The sequence below is a fragment of the Meles meles genome, chromosome 7, assembly GCF_922984935.1.
Source record: "Meles meles chromosome 7, mMelMel3.1 paternal haplotype, whole genome shotgun sequence".
NCBI lineage: Eukaryota > Metazoa > Chordata > Mammalia > Carnivora > Mustelidae > Meles > Meles meles.
Window position 1 is genome coordinate 75,567,880 of NC_060072.1, and position 20,376 is coordinate 75,588,255.

Consider the following 20,376-nt stretch of genomic DNA (forward strand, 5'->3'; position numbering starts at 1 on the left):
ACCTTCTTTTCTCTGTACCTTACTCTTTTAATTTATAATGTACTTTTAATTTATACTGTAATTAGAGAGTTTGCTAAATGGGTATATTTAATTAATCCTTTCTCTTTCCTTATTTATTATTTGAACTATATCTGAACCAATAAAGTTTATAAATATACTTTTACTAACTAGAAATTACTGTCACAATTTTATACTTAAATTATATAACCTATCTTTTAGGAAGCTATTCATTTAAGTTTAGGTTCTTTGTCACTTCAGGCACATGGCCATCAATTGCTCAGTGATATCTCAGTTATGAACACAAGGTTAATCACTGGATATTTCTGAAACTATTTTAAATGCCTTGCTTTTAACATTTTCCTTTTCAATGGTTCTTTTTAAAAATGATAAAAACAATTATTTTTTTATAATATTTAAGTATACAAAATTAAGAAAAGTAATAATTAGAAAGGATATATACGTCAAAATTTTCATAAAAAGCACTTTTTTAATTAAAAGAACATATCAGAGGGGGAAACAAACCATGAGAGACTGTGGACTCTGAGAAACAAACTGAGGGTTTTGGAGGAGAGGGGGGTGAGGGGTTGGGTGAGCCTGGTGGTGGGTATTAAGGAGGGCATGTATTGGATGGAGCATTGGGTGTGGTGCATAAAGAATGAATTTTGGATCACTGAAAAAAAAAGCAAAGTTAAATTAAATTTTAAAAAAAAGAACATATCACTGTCCCATGGTGCTAATGATTTTCTACTACAGATCTCCAGTCAAATTAAACTTTAACAACTCTGAGTATAGATTAATACCAGATCAGAGTAGGCCTCCTTTCAGGGGACCAGACTGGTTTAACGTTAGGTATTATTTAAAATGCCTTGACGCAATTAGAACAGTTATGAGGATATCTCTAATGCTTGGATTCTTTTTCGACTGGGAATCTCCCAGTACCTTAGAGTTCTGTTTATTTGTTTATCCTTAGATTATTATCAAATACAGGGATTTTGTCTTATTCATTGCTACATACTTAGTATTAGGCTAGTACCTGCTGTATAGTAGGTGCTCAAGAAATGAATGAAGGAACTTAAAATCTAGGTAATAAAGAATATATTCAGAACTTGTGTGGCACGATATTTCTGTATTTATCCTCGGGAATGTGGAAACATTTCTAGACTGCTTGGGTTCCATGAGAGATCTTGGAGTGAAAGAGGGTTAAAATCCAGGCTTAAAGGCTTAGTTCATACTGAACCCTACTTGGAGCACAAGGAACTCAGATATGCACACACACACATGCACACCACTTTAATTCCTAACATTTTTTTTAAAGTTGGCTGGGAGTTAATGAGAGTGTTTCTGTAGTTTGGGAAAGTGAAAGAAATGGAAACCTCTCATGGGAAAAATGGGAAGATAATGGTTGTGTATCATTCAGGGCTCCCTGGTAGTTTCTTGTTCTTTCCTTTTTGTGTACAAGTAAATTTTACAGAAAAATCAAAGAGTTTATAGTTGTTGTTTTTTGAAGATTTTATTTTTAAGTAATCTCTATACCCAACATGGGGCTCAAACTTACAAGCCTGAGATCAAGAGTCCCATGCTCTACTGAATGAGTCAGCAGGCGCCCTGAGTTTGTTCATATTCTTAATCACAGTGCCAAGGTAAGAGAAACACTGGTTTTAGTATTTCACAATTTTGTTCAAAATAAAGCAAGCTTCTGTGTAAACACATTAATTAAAGAACGAGTATGGGGGCGCCCGCGTGGCTCAGTAGGTTAAAGCCTCTGCCTTCGGCTCAGGTCACGATCCCAGAGTCCTGAGATCAAGCCCCGCATCGGGCTTTCTGCTCAGCAGGAAGCCTGCTTCCTCTTCTCTCTGCCTGCCTTTCTGCCTACTTGTGATCTCTGTCTGTCAAATAAATAAATAAATAAAAAATAAAGAATGAATATGCTTTTTTTCTTTTTTAAGATTTTATTTATTTGACACAGAGAAAGAGATAATGAGAGAGGAAACACAAGTGGGGGAGTGGGAGAGGGAGAGGGAGAAGCAGGCTTCCCACCAAGCAGGAAGCCCAATGCGGGCTTGATTCCAGGACCCTGCGATCATAATCTGAGCCTAAGGCAGACGCTTAACTGACTGAGCCACCCAGGCGCCCCATGAATATGGTTTCTTTCTTTCTTTCTTTTTTTTTTAAGGTTTTATTTATTTATTTGACAGCGATCACAAGGAGGGAGAGAGGCAGACAGAGAGGAAGGGGGAAGCAGGCTTCCCACCGAGCAGAGAGCCCGATGTGGGACCCGATCTCAGGACCATGGGACCACGACCCGAGCCGCAGGCAGAGGCTTAACCCACTGAGCCACCCAGGCGCCCCATGAATATGGTTTCTTAAGAATAAATGATATTTTTTTATCCACAAGGGTACTCTTTCTATGGGGATGGATAATTGGAAACTGGACATATAATGAACAATTTTGTGTGTGAGGGGACTAATTATAATAACTTCATGATCACGACAAAGAATGAAAGCTTAGTTCAAATAACTAAACTGTGTAATAAGGTGTAAAATACCTGGGGTGGGGAATAAATAAGCTTTTACTGTTTTATGTAACTTGACTTTGCTGGTATAAAGTAAGCGCTTCAGGAAGAGAAGCAGCTCTTTATTTTCTGTTGAATTTCTGGGACGTAAAAGCACAGATGTCCTTTCCATCTCCATATGCGGTGGACATCTGTTGTTTTTGCCTGGCCAGCACTCATTCTTCTTCTGCTAATGAGTCGCTACTTTAGCATTTCAGTCCATGTAGTCCCCGTGGCAGTGAGCCCGCCTGTTCAAACCCATGCCCCCGAAATTCATAGCTGGGCCCATCACCCAGACCTGGCTAGTCACAACATCACAGGCTACTAGCCACAGGTACTGGTTCAGATATGGGCAAGTGAGACTCATTTCTTGAGTTCCAAATGGAGCTATTGAGAAAATAATAGTTTCTTTACTGTGGGGACATTGGGTGGATAAAATATAAGTCTGAAATCATTGGTGGCCTTTGCTATCATATGAGAAGAGCCTTTGAAAACAAAAAAGTGGAAGAGGGAGCCCAGAGATAGAGTTATAATTACAATTTCTGGGCACCTACCCACCATGACAGAAAGAAGACCCACCTTGACTTTCCAGTTAAACCAGCCAAGACATTTCTCTTTTTTGCCCAGGGCAGTTTAGGTAGGATTCTGAGACTCATAACTGAAAGATCTAATGTAATATCTAGGAGTCTTCCACTCGCAGCCTTACTTGGCTCTGCAGAAATGGAGGCTGAAAGTCCCTAGAAAGCTGGACGCCTTGCTGGCAACTACAGAGAACTGTCTTGACAGAAGAGAAAAAACTTGCTCTTACTTCACTGTCTTATCTCTGAACCTAATGTAGGTATGTCCTACAATGCCATTATTTTTCAAAAGCAGAAGAATAGGCGTGATACTCACTGGTCCGCTTCCTGCTGTGAGATTCTGAAGGGCTCCCAAAGACGCTTCCTGAGTGTAGTTTCGGACACTCTTTGCGATCAAGGACAAATACATCCGTATCACGATGGAATGCCACAGCCATTCCACCCCCTTCGGGTTGCTCTTTTCTTCTGGCATCGGCATGTCCTGATATTGCTAACCACATACACAGTGAAATCCAGAATTAATGCCTTCAAGTGATTTCTACAATTCCATGCCCAAACTAAGGGACCAGAAATACCATCTCGTCTGGAGAGACTGACAATTTCCCTAATAACAAGCCCCCGATATGGAAATGAAAAAGCAAACATGTATGATTTTCAGTTAGTTAACTTTTCGCTCATAATGTCTGTTTCTTCTTAACAACACCCCAACTTTACATTTTATTGTGAGAGAAAACTCGAGAATGAAGCATAGACTGTTGTAGAATTGTTTTCAGGCTGTTGTCAAGGTAAAAGCTTACTTAGTCACAACCACTGTGGAGATAAGAAAAACAGGTCTCTTCCTTCAGTCTTGGGAAGTTGTCTGGGATAGCATCAGCATTCTAAATTTACCAGTTGCTTTCCAAGTTCACAAATATGTACCATGATAGTCTGAGGAATAGCAGGGGTTACATTCTTCCAGCTTTCATGAAATGCCAGTAGGGACAGCATTCCTTCGTATGGATTTACTTTTAGGCTACCAAGAGCCAAACACCACGGTTGCTTTTAAAGTTAAACGATTTATACACCATTGGCTATGCTGTATTAAGCTTATTTCCTAACTTATAAAGCATACAGCAGTACGATATAGTGGCTCATGAGGCAAATCTGGAGCCAGACCACCTGGGATTGAATTCCATCCCCCCTATTATAATTTCCTGAATTTTTTGGGGGGAAAATTAATTAGCCATTCTGTACTTCTATTTCCTTGTCAGTAAATGATATTAATAATACACACCTCATAAGGTTGATATAAGGATTAAAACAACTTAAAATAGTGCCTGACATACACTAAGTACTCAGAAATACACAGATAAACACTTTTTCTTTCAAAGTCCTCCCAATATACCTCTTTTATTTTCCTGCTTCGACTGCCAAAACACCCAATACTTTTGTTGTTGTCAGTCTGGACAGTCCGGTTTTGAATATAGATACTCTGGGCATATCTGTCTGGGAGCTCTGTCTCCAGCTGGTAGGAGAGGTTATGAAGAATGCACACACAGTTCTCTGTGGCCTGAGAAAACAGGACATGAATCTTGATCATACACATACAGACATCCCTTTGCAGGTGTGATACCACAGGATGTATTAAGCTTTCACAGTTTAATGGATGCAGTGGGGTGTGCTTGGACTGTGTCTGGGGAAGTGGAAAGAGCGTGGCTAGATCATGAATGGTCATGAGCACAATGCTAAGGAGTAGAGGCTGAATTTCTTAAACCATTGAAGAGCCTTTCTAGTTTATTTTTAAGAGTGTGTTCAGACGATTCTATATTTTAAGATACATAACTTAGTAGCCACATGGAGGTGGAAAACAGAAGATATTGTTTGCAGGACCAGTTAGGAGGCTACCGCATGGTAAGTATGAAAGATGCATACCAGGGCAGCAGGAACAGCATGAGGGAGGAGGGGCGGACCAACTGGGGGCGTTTCTGAGGTGGAATACACATGGTTTGCTGCCTGATGGCTAAAGGACGTGAGGGAAGGAAGGCAGTCAGAGATTACTCAGATTTCTTCTTTCATTTCGTGGGTGAGGATAATTATTAAAAAGGATTATTCAGACATGGAACAAGTCTGGGAATAAATGACATTATTGCACATGGAGCATTTGGGCTCCTCTGAAATATCTAGACAGAGTTGTTAAACAGGTAGCTGTAAATTTGGGTCTGGAGAGTAGACAGAAAAATAGGGCTAGGTAGATTTTTTTTTTTTTTTAAGATTTTATTTATTTATTTGACAGAGAGAGATCACAAGTAGGCAGAGAGGCAGGCAGAGGGTGGGGGGCGGGAAGCAGCTCCCCTGCTGAGCAGAGAGCCCGATATGGGGCTCAATCCCAGGACCCTGAGATCATGACCTGAGCTGAAGGCAGAGGTTTTAACCCACTGAGCCACCCAGGCGCCCCGGTAGGTAGATTTTTAATATTACTAAGTATGGATGGGAAATCTTAAGCTTAGCAAGTGAGCCAATGAATAAATCTAAACCCAAAGAGAATACTTTGAGAAGCTTCTGAAGTGTCCTAGTAAGACAAAGTAAGTAATTCAAACGAGAGATATTTAATACACGGATCACCTTGTCGTCTGGCTGGTAGTCTGCAATGGTTCCTCTGACATAATGGACCAGCGAGTCGATCAGCCCGTCACATCTTCTCATCACTTTCCTCCCGTCAGGCCCGGCCGAGCTCATATTTCTATCAGGGAAAGCAAATAACCATAATATTTAATCTGTGTATCGAATAGGCCTTTGTTTTAAAGTTTTACTTGTTTGATGCTTCTTCCAAGTGTTCGGAAAACTGACAAATTGGTAAAAGCGGGGCAGACACGGGGTCAGTTCATTATCAGTTGATGGTCATAAAATCTGGACACAACCTCTAACTATATTCCTGGAACATGTCAGTGTGTCAATAAAAGCTTTCTGTCTACTTCACTCCAAGCACCAAGGTCACAGCACCATTTACTTAATCTGCAATCGGTTTTTGAGAGGGTAGATATGAAGCAAACACTTCACAACTAAAAGAACAAACGGCACATTCGACATAGCGCTATACTAGATGTCCAAGTACCAACCTGTTCTGTGTCTTAACTCTAAATAACTTCAAGTGACTTAAATTCTCTGGGACTGTTTCCTCATTTGTAAAGACACGATGTTGGACTCTATTATTTTGGGGTTTTGTAGCTTTCAGTGTAAACAATCACTGACAAATATCAAACCAGATGTTCTAAAATGTGATGACTCTATAAAATGGCCGAGAGATGTGACAAGAATGCGAAGTTCCACAGTGTGTAAGACCTAAGTCAAAAGCATGACCTATAAATATCTTTGCACTTAGTCTATTTCTAATTTTGCTAAGCCATGACACCTTTCTATAAACAGTAACTACATCTACAAGTGGAGGTCGCTTCCTTGTAGAGGATTGAAACTTATCAAATACAGCAAAGTAATTTATTTGGGGATCAAATTTCAAATTCAGATGTTTATATTCTAGTATTATTATTACTACATTCCTTTGGATTAAGGTTTTGTTAACATCAATAATTAAAAAAATTTTTCCTCCAAAAATGTTAATACTTCTGTCAACAAAAATGATAAAAGAATAGCATATTCAGATTTTCAGAATTTTGAGAACCACCTTTACTTATTCCCTTTTGTTAACTTTAATTGCTAAGAACTATTCCTATAACATTTATCAGATCAGTTTGTTTGTTTGGTCTCTTTGCTGGCAAAGTACTTGTTTATAATGTCTCTGTGATTCTGAACAGCAAAGAGCTACAATTCTGAGAACTTTTGGGTCTTATTTTCTTCATCTTTAAAATAATAAGTTGCATTAAGTGATTTCAAAAAGCCCTTCTGCCCCAAAATACTGCTTTGAATACATACTATATAAGAGAACAAATGTACCCAGCATGGTATCAAGAAGTAACGGGAAGAAAAAAGGAACACACAGCATTGTACCCTGCTCCCATGAAAATCACATCTATAGGATGAACTTGATGAAAAATACTATTTTTAACCCACAGAAATGGAATTTCATGATTCAATGTAATACTTGAAGAGATGAGCCTAATATATATAAAACCAAGGATTACATTAACAATTGAATGTTTTCTGGATTGATACAATGAATTTTTAATTTTAACAAAATCCTTTCTGTGACTTTGGTTTTCATTTGACTATTCCAATTAAAGATTTACCTCCTTAATTTTTACGGTACCTGAAAAACCAACACTTTGTCCATTAAAAAAAGATAATGCATAGGTTTATAAACTGTAAATCGAACGATTTTTATGATAGCTTTTTTCTCAAGAAATGATCATTTCAACCAAGATCCTGTATCTATTCTCTGAAGAAGCCTGACAGAAAATGAAAAGGCGTCTTTTCCAGTCATCTTCTTTACACATGGAAAAACAGAGGTCCAAAGAGTTTAAATCACTTTTCCCAGCAGAGTAAGAATGGGAGAGCCGTTCTTCATCCTGTTCTCAGGGGCGGCTCCAGCCTAGAGCACACCTCATCAACATTCATTCACTCTGCCATTTGCTTAGCAAATACTAGATGTCCCCCAACTCCAAGACAACGTTATCACATGTTTTAAAGCTTCCCCTTGACCTTTTCAACCTCTGGCTTGGAGAAATGGCAGTAGTTTAAAATTGCTTTGACAAATCAAATGGTTTCTCACTAGCTAAAGCCACTGCCTACCTTACAGATGGATGACCTAGCTTTGTTAAACCTCAGGGTGTTTATTTTGGGTGTGAATGGTAATTCGCTTTGGCGGGACTGCCAGTTCACATGCGCGGACTCTTGTCTTGTAGTTTGGTATTATCCAGACTCTACTTGCTTGAAATGGGACTTATCAAGGTTTTCTGGCACTTGATACCTTTGTTGACAGAAAGTGCAAGCCCACTGCTTCAGTATTTGCTCCTGCATATCAAAAATAGTTCCTACCTTACTCAGCTGCCCAGAAATATGAACGATAAGGGTGGATGATTTTATAGCACTACATCCATGAATAGAAGTCCCTAGTCAGAAAGGAATTTGTTATTGTACCACTCTGAAAATAAGCAGTAATTATGAAAGTGATATATCTATCTTAAGGTACTAAAATTTTTTTTTCATAGTTAGTACTTAAGTTTATGGGAATCAGAGAATTACCATGGCTAATCTTAGGCAGAATGGAAGCTTTACAACTTATCTCCCAAATCCTGAGAAATATTTATTTATAACTATTTCCTATAGGTAGCCCAAAAGAGATTTAATATGGAAAATATCCCACAATTATAAATGAAATAGTATCAAATATTTATACATGGCAACAATTATCTTACTGAAAAGTAAAAGAGAATGAGCATACAGACACACTACTCAATAAAAATTGATCATCAGAGTTATCAATGAATATATTAGAAATGTTTCATTTAGTATCTATGATTTCAACTCAATTAGATGATGGTTTTACTTCTCTTGGTATAATCTAGCCAAAGTCTGGGTAAATACATCAGCAACTTCCAGCAAACTAAAATATGTATGCTGTTGTACACTGAAATTTAAAAACCAGATCCTTGGACTTGGGTTGGAGGCTGGTAGCCCGGCCTCAGAAGAAGGGAGAAGTGGGGAATATAAACTCCTCACACAAAACTCTTCACCTTCCATGAGCCAGAATGGGGGGAACACCAGCTTGATTGGTTACTTATGCTTGATATGAGGAAGAATTTTTCTGGTAATAGGACTTGTAAATGGTGGGGAAAAAATAGATTCTGAACCTCTGTATGTCTCTGAACAAAACTTTACAGATTTAGGAAGATTCAGGTATTTTATTGAAAAGCAAATCAATGATTCATGACTCTCTTTAGGACCACTTATCTCACACATTCCTGAGTGTCCTAATGAAAAGGAGAAAAGAAAACCAAACACCCAGGACTTTGCTAGAATTTATGGAAGAATGGCATGTCTTTGTTAAGATTAATGACAGGGTGACTAAACCTTAAATTCATATGGCAAACCAAAGAATGGACAATGTCAAATGATAAAGACAACCGCAACTTAGTGTGTGTGACAGACATTATAGTAGGTACTTTATAAACACTATTATCTGTAATTTCACAAAATTCTCCAAATTAGGGCATGCTAAAATTTCATTTGGAATCCTGACCTGTGACTCTTGTTTAAAATCAGTCGCTTAAGCTTCTGCCTTCAGCTCAGGTTACGATCTCAGGGTCCTGGGATCAAGTCCCACGTTAGGCTCCCTGCTCAGTGGGGAGTCTGCTTTCCCTGCTCCCTCTGTCCATTCCCTTCCCCCTCCCCCACTGCTCTTGATCTGTCTCTGGCTTTCTCTCTCTCAAGATAAATAAATAAATAAACAAATGCTTAAAAAAAAATCAGAATTACCTGCCTCTAATAGGATTTTTACTGGCCCTTCCCTAAGAAGTTATCTGTGTGCAGGCATACTGTTACAGCTAGTTGGCCAGCACCAAAAGGAGGTTTGTTTCAACACAGAAAGTCCGAAGCTTGGTGTGTGGGGTATGGTCAACTAGCTCGGGGAAATGAACACTGTATGTTAACTATACTGGAGTTAAAATTTTAAAAAATTTTTAAAAATAAAGTTAAGGGCTATAATTACTTACCAGATAGGAGATTAGCAGACAGCACAATAATATGGTTAAAGTGAATCTTCTCAAAACACTTCAACAACAAGTAATTCTAAGAGGCGGAGATTTTTTTTTTCTAAATGGGGCAATATCTACTGGTAATAGGTGTAATTTCCTACAAATGCACAGTTTACGTGTGTGTCACATGCAAGACCTACTGCCTATGGGACCAGGCTTCATGGTTTAGCTAGCGTACTGAGAGAGTTATCACCTTGATGATTTTACAAATATTGTAGGTACATCTTTACATCCACCAACAACTATAAGATTTCTAATATCGTGTATCGTAAACTGTGCAATAAGGCCCCAGTCCCCTAAGTGCTTGGTCAGAGTCCATTCTAAGACCCAACAGGCACTTGATAAGAGATTGGTGGATAAGGAGGCATCCTTCTTCCTCTTGTTATTCGAGATTTAGGTCTGGGCTTTTGTTTATCTCTCAGTTGATATATATCAAACAGTTGGGCCTTGTCTGTGATGAACCCAGAGAAAGTAGCAGAGGCAGCTTGTTATTGCATAGAACAAAAGGGGAACCTCATTTGAACTGGCAGAGGGACAAAAACTCTGCCAAGAAAAGGGCTTGTTTGTTTCCTTAAAAGTCAACATCAGTTCCTGAAGTATCTGCAAACAGCAAAGTCAACTGTTTGGTCTGCAAAAAGAAGCAACATCGGGAGGTAGAACAAAGCTCTCCCACCTACACGTCTTGTTCCTTCCAGGACAAGGAACATTAACCAAACAAAGATATGTCAGCATCTATTACACTTCAAGAAATCAGAAGGTAGAGGAGAAAATCTATCCTTAAAAATCCTTTGGTTTTGGGACGCCTGGGTGGCTCGGTTCATTAAGCGTCTGCTTTCAGCTCGGGTCATGATCCCAGGGTCCTGGGATGGAGTCCCACATTGGGCTCCTTGCTCAGCGGAGAGCCTGGCTCTCTCCCTCTGCCTGCTGCTCTGCCTGCTTGTGTTCTCTCTCTCTGTGTCAAATAAATAAATAAAATCTTAAAAAAAAAACCACAACCCTTTGGTTTTGCTTTCTTGTATTTTTCAGATCATCTAAAATTATTCTGAATAATCAATGTAGCCGGTAATCATCTGGTTGGTAGGTAACAGTCACTTCCTTTGGATTTAGCTGGCTGTTCAAGGTAGAATGCCAAATTCCATTTTGAATCAATTATAAACAGCAAACTAATTTTTAAAAATATGCCTGGGAGTCACTGGAACTTGAATAGACATTCTTGGCACCTAAAGGAGATGTCTTGGATGCCAGATAAGGATTGATAAAGATGCTTAAGACTTAGAATAAAAGCATACGATACTCAGATGGTCTGTACCTCCAGTACAGGAACAGATTTTTAACCACAGGATAGCAAAAATGTCATCAGCTGCTTTATCCAAATATATCAACCTGCTCATTTTTTAATCATGATGAATTTCAAAATTTTTAATAGTTCTATGACGATAGTCAAGTTTTTTTAAAAAAAGATTTTCAGTGACATAAGATAGTTAATAATAAACTACTTCCAATTTAAGCTATACCAGATTTTTTTTTTTTAAACATGAGGATGCTAAGAGAGTAAATCTTAAAAGGTCACAAGAAAAAAAAAATCTTTGTTAACTATACATGGGGACAGATGTTAATCAGACTAAATGTGGTGATCATTTCACAATGTCTACAAATATAAATTCATTATGTTGTAATGAAACTAATGTGTCAATTATACCTCAACAAACAAACAAACATAGGATGTTTTTTTTTCTTTTTTTTTTTTTAAGATTTTATTTATTTATTTGACAGAGAGAGAGATCACAAGTAGGCAGAGAGGCAGGCAGAGAGAGAGGAGGAAGCAGGCTCCCCGCGGAGCAGAGAGCCCGATGCGGGGCTCGATCCCAGGACCCTGAGATCATGACCCGAGCCGAAGGCAGCGGCTCAATCCACTGAGCCACCCAGGCGCCCCACAAACATAGGATGTTTTTAAAAATCTCTGACAAAGTCATTCTTGGGAATTTTTTGTTGTTGTCCAGGACCCAAGTCACATACTGACTGATACACAGAAAGGCAAGCAAATACAGTCCTCTTGATATAATAAAAATTATTCTTCTGTTACTTTGTTTTTTCTGCCTCCATATTAGTCCTATTCATGTATTCTTAATAATCATCCCAAGGCTGAGCCTGGGATACCAGTAAAGAGTTTCTTTGGCAAAGAGAAATGTCATATAATTACTGATAAGTACAACTCCTAATCTGAGCCTATCTGCTAAAGGCATGAATAGGATAGTGGAAAATTTAGTTTGAAGAACTGAGACATTTGCAAGCATTGTAGTTGTGCTGACTGACAATTCTAATGCGACCTAAACTCTTAAGAGCACTGGATTCAGAAAGATCAGAGAGGGGTGATCAGGTTAGCATAGCTGTATTTGCTTGGTTTGATGTTTGATTTGTTTGTTTTACTAACCTAATTACTGTTGAGAGATTTCAAACAGATGACCTAAAAACCCTGAGATTTCACTTATAAAAAATCATTTTTTAAAAATCAGGATTTTATATATCTATTTAAATACCACTTACATCTTTTAAATTCACTTGAAGAGAAAACTACACAACAACTTATCTCATAAAACTAGACATTTGTTTGTATTTTATTAGGGATCAAGAGTTCCTGTCCCCGTTGGGGTCCTTTAAGCTGGATGAAAAATCAAATTGAAAAGAGACAGATAAAGAGGAGAAAATCAAATAGCATATGTACAGAGAGTCCACATAGCCATGGAAATTCTAAAGACAGGCAAAATAAGGTATATATGTTATTCTAAACTGAGGATATAGGGGTAGGGGCCTGGGACTTCAGAAGAAAGTAATGCAATTGACAGGATGAAAAGAAGAGCATATGTTTGGTAATTAGATGTTTGTCCTGCCACACAGATGGGACACGCAGATAAAATTTATCGCTTCTAATAACCCTTATTCTGGGAAAGACCGCCAATTTAGAGTTTTGTATGTAGTTAGCAAAGGGACAAAAATTTCTCTTGAGCACACAGGGTCTTGACTGCCTTCAGCTCAAAATAAACTTCATGTCAAGTGGCCCATCTTAGTGTGGCCTAATCTCGGCCCCCACAATATCTAAAATACACAACATATAAAATACAATTATGACTGATAGTGTAACAGTGCTAGAAATATTGCCAATTCATTATTTATGGTATAGGGGAGCAAATTTTGCCACCCCAAAATAAGCCTCTTTATCATGTTATTTTAAGCTGGCTATTTTTAAGAAATAGCAAACACAGGAGAAGTTCTGCAAACCAAGCCGAAATCACCCTTTCGTGAGAGACATTTACATTCCCTTACAATTTGTAAGGGAAATCTCCTTTGGTGTCCCTCTGCTGTAGCAGGAAGAGATTTGAATATGCAGGCATCCAAGGAACAAATACAGTGTTAGATAAGAGGAAGAGGAAAGACAGACCAAATGGTAAAATATCAAGAAAGTTGGACTAGTTTCCTTTCTCAAATTTCTGATAATGGTTCTATAATTTGGGAGAGTCACTGTCAATTTCTTCAAGATGAAGAAGGAGACTGCTAAGAGAGGCTGCCGAGATGTGTTTGTGTTTAGTCTGATGTGTCTTCCAGAACGTTGAATCTCACTGCTCTTGGAAAAAGGATATTTTTCCCATTCTCTACTCTAACAGCTTCCACCATTCTCCATGGTCTTATACCTGTCCATTTCAGTCCAACCGGAACTCTGGAGGCACTTTAATTTCTAACCTGTAAGTTCTTTCGGCCTCTTCTTCTTTAAGAGAGCAAAGAATCAGGAAAGACAAGGGAAGAAAGGAAAGGAGGAAGGAAAGAAAGAAAAGGAAGAAAGAAACAATGGGAATGACATGGAGGAATGGAGAAGTAATGATAAATCTTTGGTAGAAATTTCTAACTTCTTCCTGATAATAACTATTGGTTTTATTTGTCACATCCAAATGTTTTCCAAAGGTGTCCAATCCACGAGATTTGACAGCCATGTCACATCAACTCCTAAGGAATTAACCATACTAAATAGAATAGCAGGGGCTCATCACGTGAGTGTGCATGTAGGAGGGGTGTTAAATCAAAGAAGGCAGCTCATGCTTTTTGGTAATTTACAATTCTATGATTGTCACATAAATCTTTTGGAATCTGAAATATCTGAAAGAGTAGCCTATTGACTGCAATAAATTATCAAATGTCAAATATTGGCACACTTCTCGCCTTAAGTAAATGAAAATAATTTGGAAAAAAAAATGAATGGGGCATTTTAACATGTTTTCTCCACTCAAAAAAAGGAAAATGCTGAAGCTTTGTGATATCTTCCAAGAAAACAAAGGAACTGTTTCTTCTTTGAAAAAGGATGTGTCTAGAAAAAAATATGCTTATACTCTAATTACCCACATTTTGATGTTAATTAACTAACAGAAATTCAGTGCCAGTGGAGTGCTGGTAGATTTTTATTCAAGAATCAGTTTTCTTTTTTTTTTCTTTTTTAAAGATTTTATTTATTTATTTGTCAGAGAGAGAGAAAGACAGCACAAGCAGGGGGAGTGGCAGGCAAAGGGAGAAGCACGCTTCCTGCCAAGCAGGGAGCCTGATGTGGGGCTCAATCCCAGAACCCAAGGATCATGACCTGAGCTGAAGGCAGACGCTTAATCAACTAAGCCACTCAGGTGTCCCAACAGTTTTCTAGGGGCAAGGGAGTGGGGAGACCTCTGACTTGTAGCTTTTGCCAATTTCTGTGGTGTAAATACTCCCACTGTGGCTGATTTCAAACTACCAACATGATGTCACTGTCTGTGGAGTTATTAAGAGATACGGATTATTGCTTTTGCTGGCTCTAGCACAAATTGGGAATGTACCATTTTACTTTTCCTCTCCTACCTTGGGAGTTTACTACTTATTATTGCTAGCATAATATTGTTTAAGGTGTTTCCTCTTTGCAAAATGTGTATCACCTTTCAGTGAGTAACTTCAGTTATTACAAGTATGTTAATTCCAAAGGGACCTAAAGAAAGCACCAAGGCCCATGCATAGAAAATGCTGCTGTGGACAGATGCTAATCCTGTAGATAAGTCTGATACCTGACAAATATCCTGGATCTGACAGTGTTGGTCTTCTCAAAGGATAAACTTTGCATGTTCTCTTGTGGGAATGCAGTCTCACTGTACCAGCTCCAAGTGGCCAGAGCCAGAGCCACTGCTGCAAAGCAAGTTCATTAACAAAGCAAACATCTTACCTGCAGAGCAGATTCACTAAACCATTGCTCTAGGCAGACCAAGCGAAGTCCCTCTCAAAGCTGATCTCAGTGTCACATTAGTAAAGGAAAAAAGTCACTGGTGTATGCAGTTTTTCTCTGAGGAGATTAAAAAAATTCAGCTGCACTGAGTCAACCACAGTGCCAAAGATGTTGTTCATGTTGCCAATTCATTGTTGGCTCTACACCCACTGCAGGAGAGAATACCTCAAATAAACTTTAGAGCAATTAAGATACTTGCTAACATCATGATCTTCTTATTCAGCAAGATTCACTTTTGTAAGAACCAGTTAACACTCATCTTAAAATCTGTTTAGAGAAGCTGTGGCCATAAATAAGCAACTACATGGCAGACACCTCTATTGTTATGGAAATTGAGACTATTTTTTTTTTTAAGATTTTATTTATGTATTTGACAGAGATCACAAGTAGGCAGAGAGGTAGGCAGAGAGGTAGGCAGAGAGAGAGTGAAAGGGAAGCAGGCTCCCTGCGGAGCAGAGAGCCCGATGCGGGACTCGATCCCAGGCCCCTGAGATCATGACCTGAGCCGAAGGCAATGGCTTAAACCACTGAGCCACCCAGGCGCCCCGGAAATTGAGACTATTTGATCACAGTTTCCTTAGTAGGCTCTTCTTGCATTCTGCGGGTTTCTCTTAGTGGCTTTTATACTCATTGTGACAACATCTAACCTAACATTGTTGCCTACAATGCCTTCTCCTTTCCTGGAAATGTCTCCCACTTCATAGGCTTCATTTTTGTATCTTCTCTGCTTCTGTGAAATGGAATGCAGAGTTCCATTTGCATAGAACGTATAAAACCAATGAGACACAGATGCAATGCCCTTAAGATGACTTGAATGTGAGTATAAATTGGTCTACCCAGCTGTGTGAGGTTGCAAGGCTGTGAAGGACAGATTTTTTTTTTTTTTTTAAGATTTTATTTATTTATTTGACACAGAGAGAGAGATCACAGTAGGCAGAGAGGCAGGCAGAGAGAGGGGGAAGCAGGCTCCCTGCCAAGCAGAAAGCCCAATGTGGGCCTCAATCCCAGGACCCTGAGATCATGACCTGCGCTGAAGGCAGAGGCTTAAGCTACTGAACCATCCAGGTGCCCAAGGGTAGAGGTTTTATCCACATCAGCACAGTCTGTAGAAATGTGACAGACACGAACATATGAATATATGTGGCTTTGGAGATAGGCTTCCTGGATTTGAATTTCAGCTATCTCTTGCTAGCTGCATGATGTTGGAAATACCATTTAACCTATCTGAACCCCTCAACTATAAAATGGGGAAATCTTGTTTTACAAGGGCTACTGTAAGAATAAACAAAGAAAATCCTCATAAAGCATTCAGAAGTTTTAGAACATAATATACAACAAATGTCAGCTATTATTATTGCAACTTAGATACACAAATGAAATAAGAACAGATATTGAAGCATGTACTATTGGCATTCAATTTGGTATATATTTTTGTTATATTCTGCTTCTAAAAGTAGTTCAAATCAGTGGTTTGAATTGGCTTTGCAAACACTAAAATGGTGTCATATTGGTGGGAGTGTATTCAGCTATTACATCTTCTGGAGTGTGTGTGTCAGCTAAGGCATGCTTCACTCAAACCATTCAGTCTTTTATTCCTCATTCATAAGGAAAAACGGCAGGAAGATATGAAACTAACATCTTTGTCTTTATTATGTTATTCACCTTCTCAATACACCTTTCCTGTTAATATTATAATTATTCTTCACACAGAGCTTTATATTTCTATCCTCCCACTCTAGATAATCTTGCTTACAGAAGAAAAAAATTAACCCCTTAACATGACCTTCAAGACCCCCACAATCAGACCTTAACCTATGTTTCGAACTTCTGTTTGATTACTTCTCATCACAAATCTGATGCTCTTGCCAGACTTGATTATTCACTCAGTTCATCAGGTATTTTCATTTGGTCATTCCTTCTTTTATTTTTTTCATTCAATACTTTATAGTTGCTTACTGTATGCCAGAAGCTTTGCTAGGTGTCAGGGATTAAAGTAAAAAGAATGCAAAGGCCTATTCACATTTGTAGACAATGAGCCCAACAAATGAAAGAAGAAGAGCAAGTGGAGAGGAGATACAAATTTAAAAACAGAGTAAGTGCCATGAATGTTGAGTTTCTGTCCTAGTCCTTGAGGTCATGGTTCCTACTGCACTTCCTTCCCTTCCACAAGTGACCATCAACATCTCGCCCACATGAGCCAATGAATCCTTACTTGGCTTAGGAAGTTTGAAAATCTCATTTTGAGTTGAAAGAGTCCTGACTGATACTTTAAGAACTCTGATGTAACACAGTCAGGCAAGGGAGCTACAGAGAAATTGTGAGATGCAAAATGTTTTTAAATAGATCAAAATGTGTTATTAGATCAAAAGTACAATAAAAAAGCAGATCTAGTGAACTGCACAGAAGACGGAGTCAAAGAGACCATTTAGGCACCTCTTCTGCTGTTCTGGGATTTGAGTCCCTAATCCTCAGAGAATTTCTGACCATTGAAATAATCCACCAAAGCTCAGTTCATTTGGCACCTCTTCTATAGCGTCTTTCTGATTCCACTCTGCTGGCATGAATGGTCCTTTGTTTTGTATTCCTGCAGCACGTCCCTTGTACCTCTGACACCATGGCTCTCAAAATTCAGCTGCATCAGAATCACCTGGATAGCTTGTTAAAACTAGATTGCTGCGCCCCCCCCCCCTCCCCATTAGTGTTTCTGATTCAGAAGGTCTGGTGTGGAACCTGAGGATTCTAACAGGTTCCAGGTGGTGCAGGTGCTAATGCTCCAGGAGCCATTGCTCTAACATATTTCATCATAAGCTGTGTTCTCTTTCCTTTGCTCATCTGTAGTCCCTGGTAGGTTAACAGTTCCCTAAGGATTTTCTTATTCATCTTTGTGAAATTCTCCATAGGTAACATAAAAGCTTACACAAAATTGGTATTTGATATGGTGTTTGATTAACTATGGAGATAAGATAAATATTTTATCATAAATTCTTACTTACCATCTAGATTCCCTCAAAAAGTGAACTGTAACTAGAGAAAAGATCAAAAGCAGAATATATGATAACTTCTCATGGGCTGCCTAATTTCAATTGCATCTTTTTTTGTTGTTGTTATTGTTGAGACAGAGCACAAATGCGGAGCCTGGGCTCGATCTCACAACCCTGAGATCATGATTTGAGCTGAAGTCAACAGTTGGATGCTTAAATGACTTAGTCCACCCAGGTGCCCCTTGATTATATCCTCCATTTGATTTCTTTGAATCCTTGCACATAAAGCACAATGATTATTTTCAAATATAAGAAAGCTTGAGATGCATGATCTTAGATAAGTTCAGACTAGCATTTTTCTTCCTCCTGCATGTACTTCTATTTTCTCTTGATTTAGCTGGCATCTGACAGTCCAAGGGAGAAAATATTTCAAGCACTTTTTCATCCCACTATTTAGAAAAGCTGATCAAATTAACTTCTTTGGTAGCTGTTCTTATGGCAAAACTTTCTGCCCCTTTAGGCTTTGTTGCCTTACAGCTATTTAAAAACATCTAGGAATAAATTTAACTAAGTAGGCAAAAGAACTGTACTAACAACAATAAGACACTAATGAAACAAATTGAAGACATAAATAAAGGGGAAGATATACGATACTCATGGATTGGAAGAACTAATATATTTAAAATGCCCATTCTACCCAAGGCAATCTACAGAGTCAATGCAGTCCCTATGAAGTTTCCAATGACATTTTTCACAGAAATTGAACAGACAATTCTACACTTTGTATGAAATCACAAAAGACCCCAAATAACCAAGAGTCTTGAGAAAGAAGAGCAAAGCCAGAGGCATCACACTCCCTGATTTCAAACTATATTACAAAGCTCTAGTAATCAAAACAGCAGGTTGTATTGGCACAAAAACAAACACAAAGATCATTGCAATAGGCTAAACAGCCCAGAAATAAACTTGAATATATATGGTCAATTAACTTACAACAAAGAAGTCAAGAATACTTGGGGAAAGTGGAGAAAGGAGAAAGGTAAATCTCTTTAATAAATGGTGCTGAGAAAACTGTAGCTACATGCAAAGGAATGAAACTGGACCACTATATCACACCATACACAAAAATTAACTCAGAATGGATAAAAGACTCGACTATAAGACCCGACACCATAAAATTGCTAGAAGAAAACATAGGCAGTAAGCTTCTTGACATCAACCTTGGTGATTATTTTTTGGATCTGACACCAAAAAAAAAGGTAACAAAAGCAAAAATAATGAAGTGGAATGGTGTCAAACCAAAAAAGCTTTTGCACAGCAAAGAAAACCATCAATAAAATGAGGTGTCTACCTATGGGAGGAGAGAAAATACCGGCAAATCATATATCTGATAAGGGGTTAATATCCAAAATATATGAAGAACATACAATTCAATAGTAAACACAATCTGATTGAAAAATAAGCAGAAGATCTGAATAGACATATTCCAAAGAAGATACAGAGATGACCAACAGGCACAGGAAGAAATGTTCAACATCACCAAGGAAATGCAAATCAAAACCACAAGGAGATATCACTTCACACCTGTTAGTATGGCTATCCTCAAAAAGACAAGAAATAACAAGTGTTGGTGAGGATATGGAGAAAAGGCAAACCTTGTGCAGTGCCTGTAGGAATGTTAAGTTGGCACAACCACTGTGGAAAACATTACAAAAAAGTCGAACACAGAACTACCATATGATCCAGCAATTCCACTTCTGGGTATTTATTCAAAGAAAAGGAAAACACTAACTTGAAAATATATATGCATCCTCATGTTTCCTGAAACATTATTCATAATAGCAAAGAAATGGAAACAAGCTAAGTATCTCTCGACAAGTGAATGGATAAAATCTGATATACACACATAGGTATCTGTGTGTGTGTGTGTATGTATGTGTGTATATATATATATGTGTATATATATATATATATACATATATATATATTATATTATTCAGCAACAACAAAGAATGAAATATTGCCACTGGCAACATCATGGATGGACCTTGAGGGCATTATGCTAAGTGAAATAAATCAGACGAGAAAGACAAATACTATATGATCTCATCTATAAATGGAATCTAAAAGAAACAAAACAAAACAAAAACCCAAGGTTATGGGGTGTCTGGCTGGCTCAGTTGGTGGAGCATGTGACTTTTATCTCAGTGTTGTGAGCTTGAGCCCCATGTTGGGTATAGAGATTACTTAACAACAAAAACAAGCTCACAGATACAGAGACAGACTGGTGGG

General features: G+C 38.3%; 1 protein-coding gene across 1 annotated transcript in view; it reads right to left on the minus strand.

Moving 5' to 3' along the window:
* The window catches only part of PKP2 (plakophilin 2), a 91,051-nt gene that overhangs the window by 16,824 nt on the left and 53,851 nt on the right, over positions 1-20,376 (minus strand). The window contains exons 7-9 of the mRNA XM_046013136.1: positions 5,732-5,849; positions 4,515-4,679; positions 3,447-3,620 (exon numbers count right to left, since the gene is read on the minus strand). Of these exons, the coding sequence (XP_045869092.1) occupies positions 3,447-3,620; positions 4,515-4,679; positions 5,732-5,849 (457 nt within the window). The remainder of the gene's footprint in view (positions 1-3,446; positions 3,621-4,514; positions 4,680-5,731; positions 5,850-20,376) is intronic.